Here is a 20,097-nt window from a genome sequence, read left to right on the forward strand (position 1 = left end):
GTGGGTCAGAAGTTTACATACACTTAATTAGTATTTGGTAGCATTGCCTTTAAATTGTTTAACTTGGATCAATTGTTTCAGGTAGCCTTCCACAAGCTTCCCACAATAAGTTGCGTGAATTTTGGCACATTCCTCCTGACAGAGCTGGTTGTAACGGAGGTTTATAGGCCTCCTTGCTCGCACATGCTTTTTCAAATTCTGCCCACAAATTTTCTATGGGATTGAGGTCAGGGCTTTGTGATGTCCACTCCAATACCTTGACTTTGTTGTCCTTAAGCCATTTTGCCACAACTTTGGAAGTATGCTTGGGGTCATTGTCCATTTGGAAGACCCATTTGCGACCAAGCTTTAACTTCCTGACTGATGTCTTGAGATGTTGCTTCAATATATCCACATAATTTTCCTACCTCATGATGCCATCTATTTTGTGAAGTTCACCAGGCCCTCCTGCAGCAAAGCACCCCCACAACATGATGCTGCCACCCCCGTGCTTTACAGTTGGGATGGTGTTCTTCGGCTTGCAAGCCTCCCCCTTTTTCCTCCAAAAATAACAATGGTCATTATGGCCAAACAGTTCTATTTTTGTTTCATCAGACCAGAGGACATTTCTCCAAAAAGTAAGATCTTTGTCCCCATGTGCAGTGCAAACCGTAGTCTGGCTTTTTTATAGCGGTTTTGGAGCAGTGGCTTCTTCCTTGCTGAGCGGCCTTTCAGGTTATGTCGATATAGGACTCGTTTAACTGTGGATATAGATACTTTTGTACCTGTTTCCTCCAGCATCTTCACAAGGTCTTTTGCTGTTGTTCTGGGATTGATTTGCACTTTTCGCACCAAAGTACGTTCATCTCGAGGAGACAGAACGCGTCTCCTTCCTGAGCGGTATGACGGCTGCGTGGTCCCATGGTGTTTATACTTGCGTACAGTTGTTTGTACAGATGAAAGTGGTACCTTCAGGCATTTAGAAATTGCTCCCAAGGATGAACCAGATTTGTGGTGGTCTCCAATTTTTTTTCTGAGGTCTTGGCTGATTTCTTTTGATTTTCCCATGATGTCAAGCAAAGAGGCACTGAGTTTGAAGGTCGTCCTTGAAATACATCCACAGATACACCTCCAATTGACTCAAATGATGTCAATTAGCCTATCAGAAGCTTCTAAAGCCATGACATCATTTTCTGGAATTTTCCAAGCTGTTTAAAGGCACAGTCAACTTAGTGTATGTAAACTTCTGACCCACTGGAATTGTGATACAGTGAATTATAAGTGAAATAATCTGTCTGTAAACAATTATTGGAAAAATTACTTGCGTCATGCACAAAGTAGATGTCCTAACCGACTTGCCAAAACTATAGTTAACAAGAAATTAGTGGAGTGGTTGAAAAACAAGTTTTAATGACACCAACTTAAGTCTACGCAAACTTCCGATTACAACTGTACATGGATAAACTGGTAGTTATATGACGACTGATTCACTCTTATTTCTCTAAAGTTGTAAGTTAAGTAATAGAGTGTTTTCAATTAAGGCAATAAAGCAACATTCTAAAAAGTAGCCTAGTATCTTCCAGTAAAGGTTACCCTTCACACAACACCTTACACAGAAGTGAAACTGCCCACAATAGACTTCTTCATCTCAGACTTTCACTAGCTAGCACAGTTCCCACAGCTTCCCTTTCGCAAGAGTGGCATTCACACTTCCTTTTCCTGTGGGTTTGTGAGAAACCTCAGATGAGACCACAGAGTTCCACGTCACCCTGGCTTGTCCCACCAGCTGCAGACACAGTGCCCTTTGGGTGTGTTGTCATCCGAGATGGGGGGGCTGTAGGGTGACATCACTTGGGGCTGCAGCACTTAATGTTGACAATAGGGCTGGGACAATACCAGTATATACAGTGGGGAGAACAAGTATTTGATACACTGACAATTTTGCAGGTTTTCCTACTTACAAAGCATGTAGAGGTCTGTAATTTTTATCATAGGTACACTTCAACTGTGAGAGACGGAATCTAAAACAAAAATCCAGAAAATCACATTGTATGATTTTTAAGTAATTAATTTGCATTTTATTGCATGACATAAGTATTTGATACATCAGAAAAGCAGAACTGAATATTTGGTACAGAAACCTTTGTTTGCAATTACAGAGATCATACGTTTCCTGTAGTTCTTGACCAGGTTTGCACACACTGCAGCAGGGATTTTGGCCCACTCCTCCATACAGACCTTCTCCAGATCCTTCAGGTTTACGGGGCTGTCGCTGGGCAATACGGACTTTCGGCTCCCTCCAAAGATTTTCTATTGGGTTCAGGTCTGGAGACTGGCTAGGCCACTCCAGGACCTTGAGATGCTTCTTACGGAGCCACTCCTTAGTTGCCCTGGCTGTGTGTTTCGGGTCGTTGTCATGCTGGAAGACCCAGCCACGACCCATCTTCAATGCTCTTACTGAGGGAAGGAGGTTGTTGGTCAAGATCTCGCGATACATGGCCCCATCCATCCTCCCCTCAATACGGTGCAGTCGTCCTGTCCCCTTTGCAGAAAAGCATCCCCAAAGAATGATGTTTCCACCTCCATGCTTCACGGTTGGGATGGTGTTCTTGGGGTTGTACTCATCCTTCTATTCCTCCAAACACGGCGAGTGGAGTTTAGAGCAAAAAGCTCTATTTTTGTCTCATCAGACCACATGACCTTCTCCCATTCCTCCTCTGGATCATCCAGATGGTCATTGGCAAACTTCAGACGGGCCTGGACATGCGCTGGCTTGAGCAGGGGGACCTTGCGTGCGCTGCAGGATTTTAATCCATGACGGCGTAGTGTGTTACTAATGGTTTTCTTTGAGACTGTGGTCCCAGCTCTCTTCAGGTCATTGACCAGGTCCTGCCGTGTAGTTCTGGGCTGATCCCTCACATTCCTCATGATCATTGATGCCCCACGAGGTGAGATCTTGCATGGAGCCCCAGACCGAGGGTGATTGACCGTCATCTTGAACTTCTTCCATTTTCTAATAATTGTGCCAACAGTTGTTGCCTTCTCACCAAGCTGCTTGGCTATTGTCCTGTAGCCCATCCCAGCCTTGTACAGGTCTACAATTTATCCCTGATGTCCTTACACAGCTCTCTGGTCTTGGCCATTGTGGAGAGGTTGGAGTCTGTTTGATTGAGTGTGTGGACAGGTGTCTTTTATACAGGTAACGAGTTCAAACAGGTGCAGTTAATACAGGTAATGAGTGGAGAACAGGAGGGCTTCTTAAAGAAAAACTAACAGGTCTGTGAGAGCCGGAATTCTTACTGGTTGGTAGGTGATCAAATACTTATGTCATGCAATAAAATGCAAATTAATTACTTAAAAATCATACAATGTGATTTTCTGGATTTTTGTTTTAGATTCCGTCTCTCACAGTTGAAGTGTACCTATGATATAAATGACAGACCTCTACATGCTTTGTAAGTAGGAAAACCTGCAAAATCGGCAGTGTATCAAATACTTGTTCTCCCCACTGTATATATATATTTTTAAATTTAACTAGTCAAGTCAGTTAAGAACAAATTCTTATTTACAATGACGGCCTACCCCGGCCAAACTCGGACGACGCTGGACCAATTGTGCACCGCCCTATGGGACACTTAATCACGGCCGGATGTGATATAGCCGGGATTCGAACCAGGGACTGTAGTGACATCTCTTGCACTGAGATGCAGAGCCTTAGACCGCTGCGCCACTCATGATACTCGTTATTAGTATCGTGGCAAGGAAACAAAACAAGAAGCGGATTGGGAACAAAACACTATTGTTCAGAGGCACATTTATTTATTTTCCAAGCTATAGTGAACAATGAGTATTTACTCATGCTCCGAGTGCATTCTTCAACAACGTGGCTAACTAGTAATTATTCGTGGCTAGCTAGTTATCCAGTTAACCCTACTGACTTACTATGGACTTGGGACTTATTCACTGAACTGTCCTCAAGCCAGGACAATGGCAAGAGGCAAAACAATACACAAAGCAACCATTTTACTTCACAACTATCAGCTAGCTCTATGAGAATCGTAATAATGTAGCTAACCAGATAGTTTAACAGGCAAAAACTGTTATTTATTTTTTTACATGGTTTACATATTTTTTTTTGCATAGTTTCCGTTGAAGCTTGCACGCTTCAACATATTTACAAACGGAGTAAAGCATTCAAGAAGAGCCCTCTGTGCTCCGTTTCGCAAACTTTGATTTGGTCTCATACTCCGACCCTCCCGTGCTCTAATTTGCGTGCTTGGAGCACAGTAGTATGCATTTTGAGAAACAAAATACACACAGCAGGTTTTTAAAAAGGACCAAAGAGTATGGTCTGCTTTGTGTTCCAATTTTTGACATGGGAAAAAAATATTGCGTTACAAGTATCGTCACAGCCATGGTTGACAACATTGTTCTAATGGACCAGTGGAGTGTAAATGTATCGGGGACCCACATTTTTGTTGTGGTGCTGAGGTGGTTTAAGTACTTCTTTGATGTTCCAAAAGTTGTCAAATTTTGTGACTGCTGTGTTATTTGTGTTATTTTCACCTCAAACGTGGAAACTAGAGGTCGACCGATTATGATTTTTCAACGCCGATACCGATTATTGGAGGACCAAAAAAAGCCGATAGAGATTAATCTGCCGATTTTTTTTGGGGGGGGGGATAATGACAATTACAACAATACTGAATGAACACTTATTTTAACTTAATATAATACATAAATAAAATCAATTTAGCCTCAAATAAAATGAAACATGTTCAATTTGGTTTAAATAATGCAAAAACAAAGGGTTGGAGAAGAAAGTAAAAGTGCAATATGTGCCATGTAAAAAAGCTAATGCTTAAATGTCTTGCTCAGAACATGAGAACATATGAAAGCTGGTGGTTCCTTTTAACATGAGTCTTCAATATTCCCATGTAAGAAGTTTTAGATTGAGGTTATTATAGGAATTATACTATTTCTATTTCTATACCATTTGTATTTCATATACCTTTGACTATTGGATGTTCTTATAGGCACTTTAGTATTGCCAGTGTAACAGTATAGCTTCCGTCCCTCTCCTCGCCCCTACCTGGGCTCGAACCAGGAACACATCGACAACAGCCACCCTCGAAGCATCGTTACCCATCGCTCCACAAATGCCGCGGCCCTTGCAGAGCAAGGGGAACAACTACTCCAATTCTCAGAGCGAGTGACGTCACCGATTGAAACGCTATTAGCACACACCCCGCTAACTAGCTAGCCATTTCACATCGGTTACACCAGCCTAATCTCGGGAGTTGATAGGCTTGAAGTCATAAACAGCTCAATGTTTGAAGCACTGCGAAGAGCTGCTGGCAGAACGCACAAAAGTGCTGTTTGTTTGAATGAATGCTTACGAGCCTGCTGCTGCCTACCATCGCTCAGTCAGACTGCTCTATCAAATATCAAATCATAGACTTAATTATAACATAATAACACACAGAAATACGAGCCTTAGGTCATTAATATGGTCGAATCCGGAAACTATCATTTCGAAAACAAAACGTTTATTCTTTGTGAAATACGGAAGCGTTCTGTATTTTATCTAACGGGTGGCATCCCTAAGTCTAAATATTGCTGTTACATTGTACAACCTTCAATGTTATGTCATAATTATGTACAATTCTGGCATATTATTTACAGTCTTTGTTAGGAATAAATGGACTTTATTCCTTTGTAGGAATAAATGGACTTTATTCCTTTGTTAGGAATAAATGGACGTTCGCAACGAGCCAGGCGGCCCAAACTGCTGCATATACACTGACTGCTTGCACGGAACGCAAGAGAAGTGACACAATTTCCCTAATTATAAGAAATTCATGTTAACAGGCAATATTAACTAAATATTCAGGTTTAAAAATATATACTTGTGTATTGATTTTAAAGAAAGGCATTGATGTTTATGGTTAGGTTTGGTGCAACGACAGTGCTAAGTCATCACCTGTTTGGCGAAGTAGGCTGTGATTCGATGAGAAATTAACAGGCACCGCATCGATTATATGCAATGCAGGACACACTAGATAAACTAGTAATATCAACCATGTGTAGTTAACTAGTGAATGTGAAGATTGATTGTTTTTTTATAAGTGTAATGCTAGCTAGCAACTTACCTTGGCTTCTTGCTGCCCTCGCGTAACAGGTAGTCAGCCTGCCACGCAGGCTCCTCGTGGAGTGCAATGTAAGGCAGGTGGTTGGACTAGTAACCGGAAGGTTGCAAAAACTAATCCCCGAGCTGACAAGGTAAAAATCTGTCATTCTGCCCCTGAACAAGGCAGTTAACACATCGTTCCTAGGCCGTCACTGAAAATAAGAACGTGTTCTTAACTGACTTGCCTAGTTCAATAAAGGTGTAAAAAAATATATATATATAAAGAAATTATTATTTTTTATTATACATTTTTATTTATTTATTTTTATTATTTTTTTAAATCGGCGATAAAAAGTGTTATGAAAACTCGAAATCGTCCCTAATTAAATCGGCCATTCCGATTAATCGGTCGACCTCTAGTGGAAACAGCTCAACCACCAAGTGAAATGTCATACGCCGACTCTTTCAGCTTTGTAGCCAAGAGGAGGTCCGTGGTGACAAACTCCAAAAGCTGTGGAGGAAAGTGCTCGGTAAATGTACACCACAGTTCTCTAAACAAGTTAGTGGCACAACAGCAAAGACTACACAGGTCTGACAGAACATTACAATATCTCTCACTGGACTGTTTTCACTCAGGGGGAAACGGTCTCTCTGTGTGGTGTATGGAAACAGTCTTCTAGTTCAGGTACCTTCGCTTCTTGGATACAGAAACAATGGTGGACATCTTAAAACAAAAAATGGGGACAGCAGACTGGGATAGGGAGAAATTGAATATGTCCATAAACACTCCAGCCAGCTGGTCTGCGCATGTTCTGAATGCCGGCAGCCTTGAGGGTGTTAACAAGCTTTAAAATGTCTTACTCACATCAGCCACGGAGAGCGAGAGCTCACAGACCTCGGGGGTGGCCTGTGTCAGCGGCACCGTGTTATTCTCAAAGCGGGCGAAGAAGGTGTTTAGCTTGTCCGGGAGCGAGACAGTGTCGGCGACGTAGCTGATTTCCCCTTTATAACACGTGATTGTTTGGAGTCTCTGCCACATACGTCTCGTATCTGAGCCGTTGAATTGCAACTCCACTTTGTCTCCGTACTGACGTTTTGCCTGTTTGATTGCCTTATGGACGGAATAACTCAGCTCGGAGGCAACACAGAACACATCCCAGCACGTGTGATAAAAACAGTCTTGAAGCATGGATTCCGATTTGTCAGACCAGCGTTGAGTAGACCTTAAACAGGAAGTACCCGAGTATCTGCCTATAGGAAGTGAAGGGAACAGAGTCGTGATCCGATTTGCCGAAGGGAGGGCAGGGGGAGGGTCTTGTAGCCATCCTGGAAGGGCGAGTGACAATGGTTGAGAGTTTTTGAAGCGCGAGTACTGCAGGCGATGTGTTGATAGAACTTTGTAAGCGTTTCCCTACTGATTTGCTTTATTAATAACCAACATTTCAGTCAAATCGTTCAGCACTACAGCCTACATTTTCAATACATTTGGTAGAAATATGTAAGGGTGCAACAGCAAATCTGTAAAAGTCATGGGGCACAGCTAAGTTTATAGCTAAGTTTTTAAGCTGCCACCATGTGACCATTGTGTTTCAATTCAGAAATGAGAGGGTATTGACTATAAAAGGTCTCTCCCCTGGAGAGTCAGAATATCCACAGTGGGCCCTGAAATTACAACAGATATGTGAAAAACTGTGTCCACACCACATTATAAATATTTACGCTGTAAATAAATGTACATAGTATTTATTTTTAATTACCATTTAATTTACTTCTCACTTCCTTCCTCCTATGGACATTACCAAACTGACTCGTACCCTGCGCACACGACTGTACATATTAATATTTACTTTATCTAATTCACTTTTATTTATTTTACTTTTTCATTTTACCTGCTCTGTTATAATTTCAGGGTACAGTGAAAATGATATGCCTCCCTGTGACTAATAAACTATCACTGTGAAATTCCAAAAGAATGCCAAAACCCTGTTCATCAACTATTCCTCACTGCTACACAGAGTCGTCACACACAGGGCCAGTTGAACAGCTGAGAGGCCAAACCAAAACGTTGGTAATCAATGTCTTTGGGGGCACCGGGTGTGACGGATCCAAATGTGTGTGGCACGTGGTGACCTTGAGCAAGGTCCCATCATCCCACCAGCATCACTTGGCAACAGGGCCACAATCGCAACAGAACTACATTACCCATCCAGGTGCATGGGGATGTTAATACCACACTGAGCCATTTTCCACTGTGGAGGCCTCATGCCTGTGAGGAAGGCTTTGAGGGAAATGCTTGGGAGCCAAACGGCTAGGCCTAATCTGTGTCATGCCTGCAGCCTAGCGCCTGGGAGCAGAGGAGGGGAGAACGCCCACACGTCTGGTGTTGGGGGAGGATATTAGCAGGAATGAACGGAATTCTCTATGGTCATGCCATGGCTGCAAGCCAGGAGACTCCTGTTCCCCTGTGACATTAACTTTACAAAACAGACCTTAGCTAAACAAGTAAGATTCCATTTCAAACTTGCCAAATATCTCATTAGTAAGCAAAAAAGACAGGGCCGTAAAGTAAGAATGAAAGACAGAGGAATCCCTTTACAAACACTGCCTTTGTTCCAGTAACATCACTCCTCTTGTTTAGCTGCATCAATGGGAGTTAGCGCTTGAATATCCTCCATTCTGAGAGGCATTCCTGAATCCTGACAAGCCCCGTCCTGTCTCTGTTCAGTCTGCCTGTGAAGAGTGGGGTGTACGCGTGTGACGCAACAGCCCTGTTTGTGAGGTATGTTTTGAGTCAGGGTGGCCCTGGGAGAGAAGATGCCTCATGCAATAAAACACACCGAGCCAGCCGGGCAAATGTGAGTTGTCAGGCAGCAAAAACTAAACATGGAGAACAGAGGACATACCAGACATATCCTCAGTAATAGGAGTCGCCGCCTCCCTTTCTGCGGATTCCTTACGCAGTACAGACCTCCTAAGCTCAACCATTATGAAGCAGACGCGGAAAAGAGCACCTTCATTTCCCTGAGATTGGGCCTCAAAAGACTTACATTTGTCAGTGTTGTAAGTCATTGTATGAAATGGATCATTATGGATAGGCACCTCAAATGTAATAATGATCATGGGCTAGGTCTATGATGAGAGTTGTTCCAGAGTGACTAACTGATAGGAATGATGATCGTATCCTGGCTCTGAGTAGCATTCATTTGCTACAGTAAGAGGGTGTGGCCTGTTAACATTTGGCTTGGCATGCTGGCACAGCGGAGCATTCTGAAAGGTAAGCAAGAAACCACACTTAACAATACTACCCCTCCCCAGGACATCCACAACGAGTGTGGTCACAATATTTAACGTATCATTAAAAAAAGGGGAAAACAGCACGCGTTACACAATATCTTGATTGAATTGAGGCTTATAAAAGTAAAGGTATTCTGAAAGTGGGTGAGGCAAGTACAGTTAATGGCAGTCTAACATGGAGGCATATTATTATTATTATTATTGTGTTATTATTGTTATTAGTTATTGTTATGTATTAGTTATTATTATTATGATATTATTATGTTGTATGGATGTATAGATGTTGATGCAATGTAAACAGTAGTAACACTTCCAGAGTGTAAAGGGCTGTAGGGAGCAGCTGTTCCACAGAAGGGGGACAAAGAATGAGAAACTCAGGATGTGTAGTGCAATCATGATTTTCAGAAGGCAATCACCGACTATTATGTTGGCCTATGCCCAAATTAAAAACAACCCTAGTTTAAATAAAATCATCCATTTAAATTCCAAATCAAAAAGGTGATGCTTATGGGCCTCCCGGGTGGCGCAGTGGTCTAGGGCACTGCATCGCAGCGCTAGCTGTGCCACCAGAGACTCTGGGTTCGTGCCCAGGCTCTGTCGGAGCCGGCCGCGACCGGGAGGTCCGTGGGGTGACGCACAATTGGCCTAGCGTCGTCCGGGTTAGGTAGAGTTTGGCCGGTAGGGATATCCTTGTCTCATCGCGCACCAGCGACTCCTGGCGGGCCGGGCGCAGTGCGCGCTAACCAAGGGAGCCAGGTGCACGGTGTTTCCTCCGACACATTGGTGCGGCTGGCTTCCGGGTTGGAGGTGCGCTGTATTAAGAAGCAGTGCGGCTTGGTTGGGTTGTGTTTCGGAGGACGTCTCTCCCGAGCCCGTACGGGAGTTGTAGCGATGAAACAAGATAGTAATTACTAACAATTGGATACCACGAAATTGGGGAGAAAAAGGGGTAACATTATTAAGTTTAAATAAAAAGGTGATGCTTATTTTGTGTGAGAGTGAGGATGCACAAGAGGAGACGCAGCGGTAAAAGGGAATATGGCCAATATCATTTCACAATATTTTTGCCTGTATTTTTAGTTTCTGAATAATACAAGTTCTAGATTTGCTTTAGGAGTAGTGAGTGATCCTAGGGGTGGCAACCCACATTCTAGGTGATTTCAATGGGTCTTTCTCCATTCTGATTGTTTTATACTTTTTAAATCAAATTTAAACCAAAAATAAATCAGCATTTATCAATTTTCAGCACTCATTTGAGATTATTTCCACACTACCGCGTAGCATACTACCAGATACCTATAGACCTCCAGTCACTGCATTAATGTTACTTAGCATTGGCTAAGCATTGGCTAGCAAAAGTACCTCTAACTTCCTTCATACTGGACACAGACATAAAAATGGTATCCCCGAGTTCATATGACTCTGGTGAACTAACTAACTGTACCCATTTTGTGTCTCAACTCCTCAAATTGCAGGAAGAGCAGAACCTACTAAAAATGAGAGCATTGATTCTGGAAAATGTATGCTCAGTTTGACGAGCTCAGCATTGCGATACCACATACCGCTAGCAGCTTTTTAGCCAAAGACTGTTAAACTAGCTGTCTAGTCTGTTGTATAAATGTGCAATGAGCATATAAAAAAACTATTATATAAGGAATGGGCAACTCATTCTCATTCTGAAATAAGGTAGGTCACTTGATTTCAACATCTGAACAAAGTGGACAGGCTAACATGCTGTTCAAACAGTTGGAGACGGACAGAAGGGTGTGTACAATTCAACTGCTCTACCTTGATAGTTAGCAAATAGTTCCAAGTTTGCTAGACTTAAAATATAAAGACTAGCTCGCTACTCACTAGCATGTTGGGTTGTGCTTAAGAGATTGTTTATGAGATCTCTTAAGCACAACCCATTTTCTATAATGCCTCCTACAAAAAGTGAGTCATTATTAGTGAATACACATTATACATGGTTCTGGTTACATTTGTAACAAAAAGTGCATTTTAATAGACTGCCTTGAAAGCCAGATCACTGATGATTGCAAAAAAAAGCAGGTTAAACTATTTTGATAAAATAATACAATTATTAGTGGTTCTTGTGATTGTGGAAGACTTATGTAAAGTGACAGTCCCATGTTTCATGAGCCGAAATAAAAGATCCCAGAAATGTTCCATACGCACAAAAAGCTACATTTTCTCAAAAATGTTGTGCACAAATTTGTTTACATCTGTTAGTGAGCATTTCTCTTTTGCCAAGATAACCCATTCAAAGCATATCAAGAAGCTGATTAAACAGGGTGATTATTACAAAGGTGCACCTTGTGCTGGGGTCAATAAAATACCACTAAAATATGCAGTTTGTCACAACACAATGCCACAGATGTCTCAAGTTGAGGGAGCATGCAATTGGTATGCTGACTGCTGGAATGTCCACCAGAGCTATGGCCAGATAATTGAATGTTCATTTCTCTACCATAAGCCGCCTCCAGTGTAATTTTTGATTATTTGGCAGTACGTCCAAACAGCCTCACAACGTGTACCCACGCAAGCCCAGGACCTCCACATCCGGCTTCTTCACCTGCGGGATCGTCTGAGACCAGCCACCCGGAGAGCTGATGAAACTGTGGGTTTGCACAAGCGAAGAATTTCTGCACAAAGTGCCCCATGGTGGCAGTGGGTTATGATATGGGCAGGCATAAGCTACGGACAACAAACACAATTGTATTTTATCGATGGCAGTTTGAATGCACAGAGATACTGTGACAAGGCTCATTGTCGTGCCATTCACCCGCCGCCATCACCTCATATTTTAGCATGATAATGCACGGCCCCATGTCACAAGGATCTGTACATAATTCCTGGAAGCTGAAAATGTCCCAATTCTTCCATGGCCTACATACTCAGACATGTCATTCAATGAGCATGTTTGGGATGCTCTGGTTAGATGCGTGCGACAGCGTGTTCCAGTTACAGCCAATATCCAGCAACTTTGCACAGCCATTGAAGGGGTGTGAGACAACATTCCACATGCCAATATCAACAGCCCGATCAACTGTGAAGGAGATGTGTCGCACTACATGAGGCAAATTGTGGTCACACCAGATACAAACTGTTTTTCTGATCCACGCCCATACCTTTTTTTAAGGTATCTGTGATCAACAGATGCATATCTGTATTCCTAGTCATATGACATCCATAGATTAGGGCCTAATGAATTTATTTCAATTGACTGATTTCCTGACATGAACTGTAACTCAGTAAAAACGTTAAAATTGTTGCATATTGCGTTTACATTTTTGTTCAGTGTAGACAGAAAGATAATCGCCCATAAATTTGAGAAAAATTATCAGCCAGGACTAGTAGGAACCAACGTTTTGGTCAGTGTTTCCCAGGGGACCATTTAGTCTTCTTCCTAAAATGTATTATTTTACTTCATGTAGCTAACATATTCATGCTTTGCCTATTCCTCTCTGATTTAGAATATACTTGCACAGACAACATGATGATTGAGGCCTACACCAGCAATGGTATCATGCTGTATTAGCTAGCTACGTTTGCTACGACTCAGTACATTTATTAGCTAGCCAGCTGATTAGCTATTAGCATTAGCAGCTAAAACTATTTCATTTAGCCACAACTTGCTTAGCAAAGACAAACTAGATGCTTTCAGACAGTAAGATACACAAACTAATAGTGTAATTATAGAACGCTTGTGGATTTATATTAGGAAGCAAAGTTTAAAGCAGCAACTGTTGTCGGCCACATCTTTCTGCATCTGCTGCATTGACTATGCAGACTGAAGACAACTGCAAGTGGTTTCGTGGTCAAGCAACAACGACACTCCTTGAGTGACAGGAGGCGGGGCTTAGCGAGAGAGAGTGAGAGCGACGAATCAAGTAGCGGAGTAAACTATTTTTTTTTTATTTTTTAAATGAACGTTACACACAGCGGAGGGGTGTATCACATTTAACATACCAAACATTGAAATGCTGTGCATCAACCGGTCCGTGTATCAATACGCTTTATATAGTAAAATACGGTATAAGCTTACCGCCCAGCCCAGGTTTGGAACTGGCAAAGATACACTAGCGCCGCTCCCAAGGGTGCTTGCTGGAAATCAAGTCGCAGCAGAATCCTATGCTGATACTCACCACTGACTGCAAATAATAATTAATATTTTTATACCGTCTTATCCTCCATGGAGTTGGCTGCAATAGCCCTCTTGTCCGAGTGGCAGTGGGGCAATAAACACCTGCACAGCAGTCTCCTTCTCCCACTGACCTTGGCAGCTAATTCACTCAGCTAACAGTTCTTGCTGCACAGGTGCACAGGAATCTGGGCTCTCCTTGGGTATACTAATGGGAGAAGGCCACTTCAAGCATGTCAACTTAATAACGCCATCGATATACAACACACAGGTTGGTGGTTGTAAAGTGTGTACATATGTTGAACGCAGAACATTCACAAGACCTGAATTTCAAAAGAAAATTGTTGGTGAAGCAAACTGCAATTCATCAACATCTGCTATTCAGCAATTCTTCAAGGGGACTTTCAGGCTAAATATGTGATGTGGCCACTGGAATTAGGAGAGTGGAGTAGATTCTGCCAGAAGGTTACAGTGTGAAGTAGATTCTGCCAGAAGGTTACAGTGTGAAGTAGATTCTGCCAGAAGGTTACAGTGTGAAGTAGATTCTGCCAGAAGGTTACAGTGTGAAGTAGATTCTGCCAGAAGGTTACAGTGTGAAGTAGATTCTGCCAGAAGGTTACAGTGTGAAGTAGATTCTGCCAGAAGGTTACAGTGTGAAGTAGATTCTGCCAGAAGGTTACAGTGTGAAATAGATTCTGCCAGAAGGTTACAGTGTGAAGTAGATTCTGCCAGAAGGTTACAGTGTGAAGTAGATTCTGCCAGAAGGTTACAGTGTGAACTTGCTGCACTGGTCAATATTAGAGTGTGAGGCGCGGTCAATATGTCTGTCACTGATAATGAGGGGCAGATCACACCGCTGCTCTTCAGTGAACTAGCTAGACTCCCAGCCCTTGACCAATGTATTTGCTGAGATCCAACTTTGCTTTGTCAGTGCCAGAGTAATAAATATATGAACCTTGGTGGATATCAAAGGTCCAATACACTTTTCTTAACATGGCGGTGTAAAAGGATGGGAGGACTGAAAAACCACAAACCTCCACTAAGCTATTTAGCCTGTTGGGCAGATGACAGCCTCCTTTTGACAGAGTAGAATCTTCATGGTTTGTGTTAAGTAGGACAAGACGTGGGCAAAACATTTGCTACAGAAAACTAAAATAAGTATTTTTCTAGGACAACTTTGAGTAGGCTAGTAAGCTAGCCTACCTCCCCATTTGAAAACACTTTTACCCATTTTGTGTGGACTGAACACAACCCTGATGTGTTGGATCAAACCAAAACCACAGACACAGATCAGTCTCATGGACCTGCCTGTCACAAATCATGTGTAGGGCTTTGGGAACTGTTCATTATGCTACAGTGTCATTTGGCAGTCCTGGTTGAGTTCTCAAAGGACCATTCACACACAGGCCAAGGCTGGACCATTCACACACAGGCCAAGGCTGAACCAAACGAGCCCAGAGGTCAGGCAGGTAACTGTGTTGTTCAGGCTAGAGGAGAATTGGTCTTGGACAGTCAAAACCGAGTTGTGGCACCTGCTGATGATAGCTCCGAGGACAGCAACAGTCTTACATTTTACATTATAGTAATTTTGCAGACGCTCTTACTCAGAGCAATTTACAGTAGCAATTAGGGGTAAGTGCCTTGCTCAAGGGCACAACGAGAGATTTTCACCTAGTCAGATCGGGGATTCGAAACGATCTTACTCAGAGCAATTTACAGTAGCAATTAGGGGTAAGTGCCTTGCTCAAGGGCACAACGAGAGATTTTCACCTAGTCAGATCGGGGATTCGAAACGAGCGACCTTTCGGTTACTGGACCAATGCTCTTAACCGTAAGACTACCTGCCGCCCTACATCTTCTCAGGAGCAGACACACTGGGGTGTAATCTCATTACTGACGTCAATGAAATGCCCAGGGAAGAGAATCCTCTCATTGTGTTGGATGACTGCAGCCCAAAGGCCAGGTTGGACTACGTGTCTGGATTGGAGCAGATTGTGGGGAGGGGGGGGTGGTACTGTGAGCAGCCTAGGTGAGCCATGGTGCATAATAGTAAAGACTGTTTCACAAGTTATGTCCTGATATAAAACGTGAGGAATTCTGGCACTAAAAAAAAGGTTGCTTATTATTCATTCTGAAAAATAACAAGCAGCCTAGTAGGCTAAATTAATAACTTTAGCCTCAAATTGGAACAGTCCTCCATTAACCTCGACCTGGAAAGTATAAACCTAAGGTTATGAGCCTCATCACCTGATTCTAAACACCAGTCCTTAGGCTCAACCTGGAGATGGTTACATTTGTATAACAGCTCTGACAAGCAAAAAGTAAACAATACCTGATAGGACAGAAGAAATGACAAAAATAGGCAACTGGTTTCTTTAACAAACACAATCTTTTTGAGTTGCACACTGTTTGTAATCTGAGTCCAAGCACTGAGTCACAGTAGATAGTCCAATAAACAGTACATTCACCTCTGTAAGAGAATATTAACCAGGCAACAGTTCAGAAACCACTGTTTAGTGTTAAGAGATTTCAAGAACAAGGAATTGTAATGAAGGTATTGGTTATTCCACAAAGTATATGCACAAGGTATCATTACTTGTAATATAAGTAGGTAGGCTAATAACTTTAGAATTGATTAATGGAAATGTTGCTGTTTGCTGTCATTTCATTGTTCCAAATGATTGACTAACGTTACTAGGCCATCCCATTTTCAGAAATGGGGTGAACTAGTCAGCTAGCTATCTGTCTACTGTACATACCTAGCATAGCTAGGATTACAAGTAATGGATCATTGCACATAGATTGTACGGGCTGTGATCGCTCGTACTGTCATATAACTTGTTATCAAATCTAACAATTTAACTTACCCCATTCCAGAAAGTCTGTCACGTGCTTCTCCCGTTTTAAAGGAGAGTTGCTGCATTCGTTGTACAAACATATCAATATATCCAGAAGGGTCTCGACGCTCAGTGAACTTGCATTATTTGGAGTTCCGTCCACTAGCAATTGCTCCAACTTCTTCAGGCGCACCTTCGCTGACATTTTTCTATCAATTAGCTACCACTCCCTTCGCCGAAGAATCGCTCCCCGAGTTAGTATGGGAGAAGAAATCGAGCTAACCCTGCCCCCTTCAAGCGCAACCGAAAATACTTATTTGGCCAATATTGGAGCACTGAAGTCCGAGTCTCCAACTTGCTATCTAGACGTGTACTAGTAGCTAGCTAGCTAAAAAAATAAGACCGACATGTTGTATAGAAAATGCTTTGTTTTTAGCGTCGCCACTGTGTTCCCTTCACTCAGATTCGAGGCCCAGTGCGTCCCATTTGCTTTAATCCCGACAAATCTGTACTTTCTACCTAGAAAATGGGATGTCGGGTTTCCCCCAGTCGAATCTCAGGTTGACCGGTCGTCCATTCTCTCCTTCGGATTATCTACTCGCTCGCATGCCCGATATATGTTCTTCAACACTGCTAAATAGAGGTATGTCCACCAAAATTGGGGAGTGGCTGTCTTTTCGTAGATGAATCCCTTTTTCTTACTAGCTTCTACTAGTAGCTAGCTGGTGTCTCTCACTATTGAGCGTAATATGGCAAAATTCGTGTCCAGCCTTGTCTCTCCCTACCTTCCAAAAGAATCTAGACCGGGGACTATGGAGTACCCGCCTACCCACACCGGAAACGCTATGGATAGGTGACGTCATTCGATGATTGACAGACACTGGGAGTAAACTGGCACTGACCTCACCAGCAGAACGCCATCATTATTATAGTATCGGTGTGTGGATAACACTTACCGGCACATATATTAGATAAATAAGTTGAAGGATGTGTGTTAAAGGCATACCATACCAAAAACGAACAATATATATGTATATATATATGTGAATGTGCAAATAGACAATTAAACTATAATCTTTCTACCAATAGTGTTTATGCTTTGGGAATTGCAAAAACATTTTAGTATTGAATGACAGGACAAAAAACATACTGAATAAAGTCATCATCATCCTATAGCTGTGTGGTTGACTGGAGAGTATAATGGTATAGTTGATGGGGAGGGAGAAGAGGACTAGGGATTGTTGGATTCATCTTAGGGTGGTAGTGGTGGAGGAGGAGAGGGACATGCTGGGGTGGTAGTGGTGGAGAGGGACAGGACATGTTCGGGTGGTAGTGGTGGAGGAGGAGAGGGACATGTTTGGGTGGTAGTGGTGGAGGAGGAGAGGGACAGGACATGTTATAGTGGTAGTGGTGGAGGAGGAGAGGGACAGGACATGTTATAGTGGTAGTGGTGGAGGAGGAGAGGGACAGGACATGTTAGGATGGTAGTGGTGGAGGAGGAGAGGGACATGTTAGGGTGGTAGTGGTGGAGGAGGAGAGGGACAGGACATGTTATAGTGGTAGTGGTGGAGGAGGAGAGGGACAGGACATGTTAGGATGGTAGTGGTGGAGGAGGAGAGGGACATGTTAGGGTGGTAGTGGTGGAGGAGGAGAGGGACAGGACATGTTATAGTGGTAGTGGTGGAGGAGGAGAGGGACAGGACATGTTGGGGTGGTAGTGGTGGAGGAGGAGAGGGACAGGACATGTTGGGGTGGTAGTGGTGGGGGAGGAGAGGGACATGTTGGGGTGGTAGTGGTGGAGGAGGAGGAGAGGGACAGGACATGTTATAGTGGTAGTGGTGGAGGAGGAGAGGGACATGTTGGGGTGGTAGTGGTGGAGGAGGAGACGGACATGTTGGGGTGGTAGTGGTGGAGGAGGAGAGGGACATGTTGGGGTGGTAGTGGTGGAGGAGGAGAGGGACAGGACATGTTAGGGTGGTAGTGGTGGAGGAGGAGGAGAGGGACAGGACATGTTGGGGTGGTAGTGGTGGAGGAGGAGAGGGACATGTTTGGGTGGTAGTGGTGTAGGAGGAGAGGGACATGTTGGGATGGTAGTGGTGGAGGAGGAGAGGGACATGTTAGGGTGGTAGTGATGGTGGAGGAGAGGGACATGTTGGGATGGTAGTGGTGGAGGAGGAGAGGGACATGTTAGGGTGGTAGTGGTGGAGGAGGAGAGGGACATGTTGGGATGGTAGTGGTGGAGGTGGAGAGGGACAGGACATGTTAGGGTGGTCGTGGTGGAGGAGGAGAGGGACATGTTGGGGTGGTAGTGGTGGAGGAGGAGAGGGACATGTTGGGATGGTAGTGGTGGAGGAGGAGAGGGACATGTTAGGGTGGTAGTGGTGGAGGAGGAGAGGGACATGTTAGGGTGGTAGTGATGGTGGAGGAGAGGGACATGTTGGGATGGTAGTGGTGGAGGAGGAGAGGGACATGTTAGGGTGGTAGTGGTGGAGGAGGAGAGGGACATGTTGGGATGGTAGTGGTGGAGGTGGAGAGGGACAGGACATGTTAGGGTGGTAGTGGTGGAGGAGGAGAGGGACAGGACATGTTAGGGTGGTAGTGGTGGGGGAGGAGAGGGACAGGACATGTTAGGGTGGTAGTGGTGGAGGAGGAGAGGGATATGTTTGGCTGGTAGTGGTGGAGGAGGAGAGGGACAGGACATGTTAGGGTGGTAGTGGTGGAGGAGGAGAGGGACATGTTGGGGTGGTAGTGGTGGAGGAGGAGAGGGACAGGACATGTTAGGGTGGTAGTGGTGGAGGAGGAGAGGGACATGTTTGGCTGGTAGTGGTGGAGGAGGAGAGGGACATGTTAGGGTGGTAGTGGTGGAGGAGGAGAGGGACATGTTTGGCTGGTAGTGGTGGAGGAGGAGAGGGACAGGACATGTTAGGGTGGTAGTGGTGGAGGAGGAGAGGGACATGTTTGGGTGGTAGTGGTGTAGGAGGAGAGGGACAGGACATGTTAGGGTGGTAGTGGTGGAGGAGGAGAGGGACAGGACATGTTAAGGTGGTAGTGGTGGAGGAGGAGAGGGACAGGACATGTTAGGGTGGTAGTGGTGGAGGAGGAGAGGGACAGGACATGTTAGGTGGTAGTGGTGGAGGAGGAGAGGGACATGTTTGGCTGGTAGTGGTGGAGGAGGAGAGGGACATGTTGGGGTGGTAGTGGTGGAGGAGGAGAGGGACATGTTTGGCTGGTAGTGGTGGGGGAGGAGAGGGACAGGACATGTTATAGTGGTAGTGGTGGAGGAGGAGAGGGACAGGACGTGTTAGGGTGGTAGTGGTGTAGGAGGAGAGGGACAGGACATGTTATAGTGGTAGTGGTGGGGGAGGAGAGGGACAGGACATGTTATAGTGGTAGTGGTGGAGGAGGAGACGGACATGTTAAGGTAGTATTGGTGGGGGAGGAGAGGGACATGACATGTTAGGGTGGTAGTGGTGGAGGAGGAGAGGGACATGACATGTTGGGGTGGTAGTGGTGGAGGAGGAGAGGGACAGGACATGTTGGGGTGGTAGTGGTGGAGGAGGAGAGGGACATGACATGTTAGGGTGGTAGTGGTGGAGGAGGAGAGGGACATGTTAAGGTAGTATTGGTGGGGGAGGAGAGGGACAGGACATCGCGGCCCTCCACTGGACAGCTCCCATAGTTGTCTCTCCAAGACGATGTACGCAGATGCATTC

General features: G+C 44.2%; 1 protein-coding gene across 6 annotated transcripts in view; it reads right to left on the reverse strand.

Annotated features, from left to right (window-relative positions):
* LOC139555993 (serine/threonine-protein kinase MRCK beta-like) overlaps positions 1-17,201 on the reverse strand; it is a 137,045-nt gene extending 119,844 nt beyond the window's left edge. For 4 of the 6 annotated variants that reach the window (XM_071369437.1, XM_071369436.1, XM_071369435.1 and 1 more), the window contains exon 1: positions 16,415-17,201. In XM_071369437.1, coding sequence (XP_071225538.1) covers positions 16,415-16,589 — 175 coding nt within the window. In that variant the 5' untranslated portion in view covers positions 16,590-17,201. The remainder of the gene's footprint in view (positions 1-16,414) is intronic. The other 2 variants (XM_071369439.1, XM_071369438.1) reach the window with 1 other exon arrangement.
* Between the last annotated feature and the right edge of the window lie 2,896 nt (positions 17,202-20,097).

Source organism: Salvelinus alpinus, chromosome 27, assembly GCF_045679555.1.
Source record: "Salvelinus alpinus chromosome 27, SLU_Salpinus.1, whole genome shotgun sequence".
Lineage (NCBI taxonomy): Eukaryota > Metazoa > Chordata > Actinopteri > Salmoniformes > Salmonidae > Salvelinus > Salvelinus alpinus.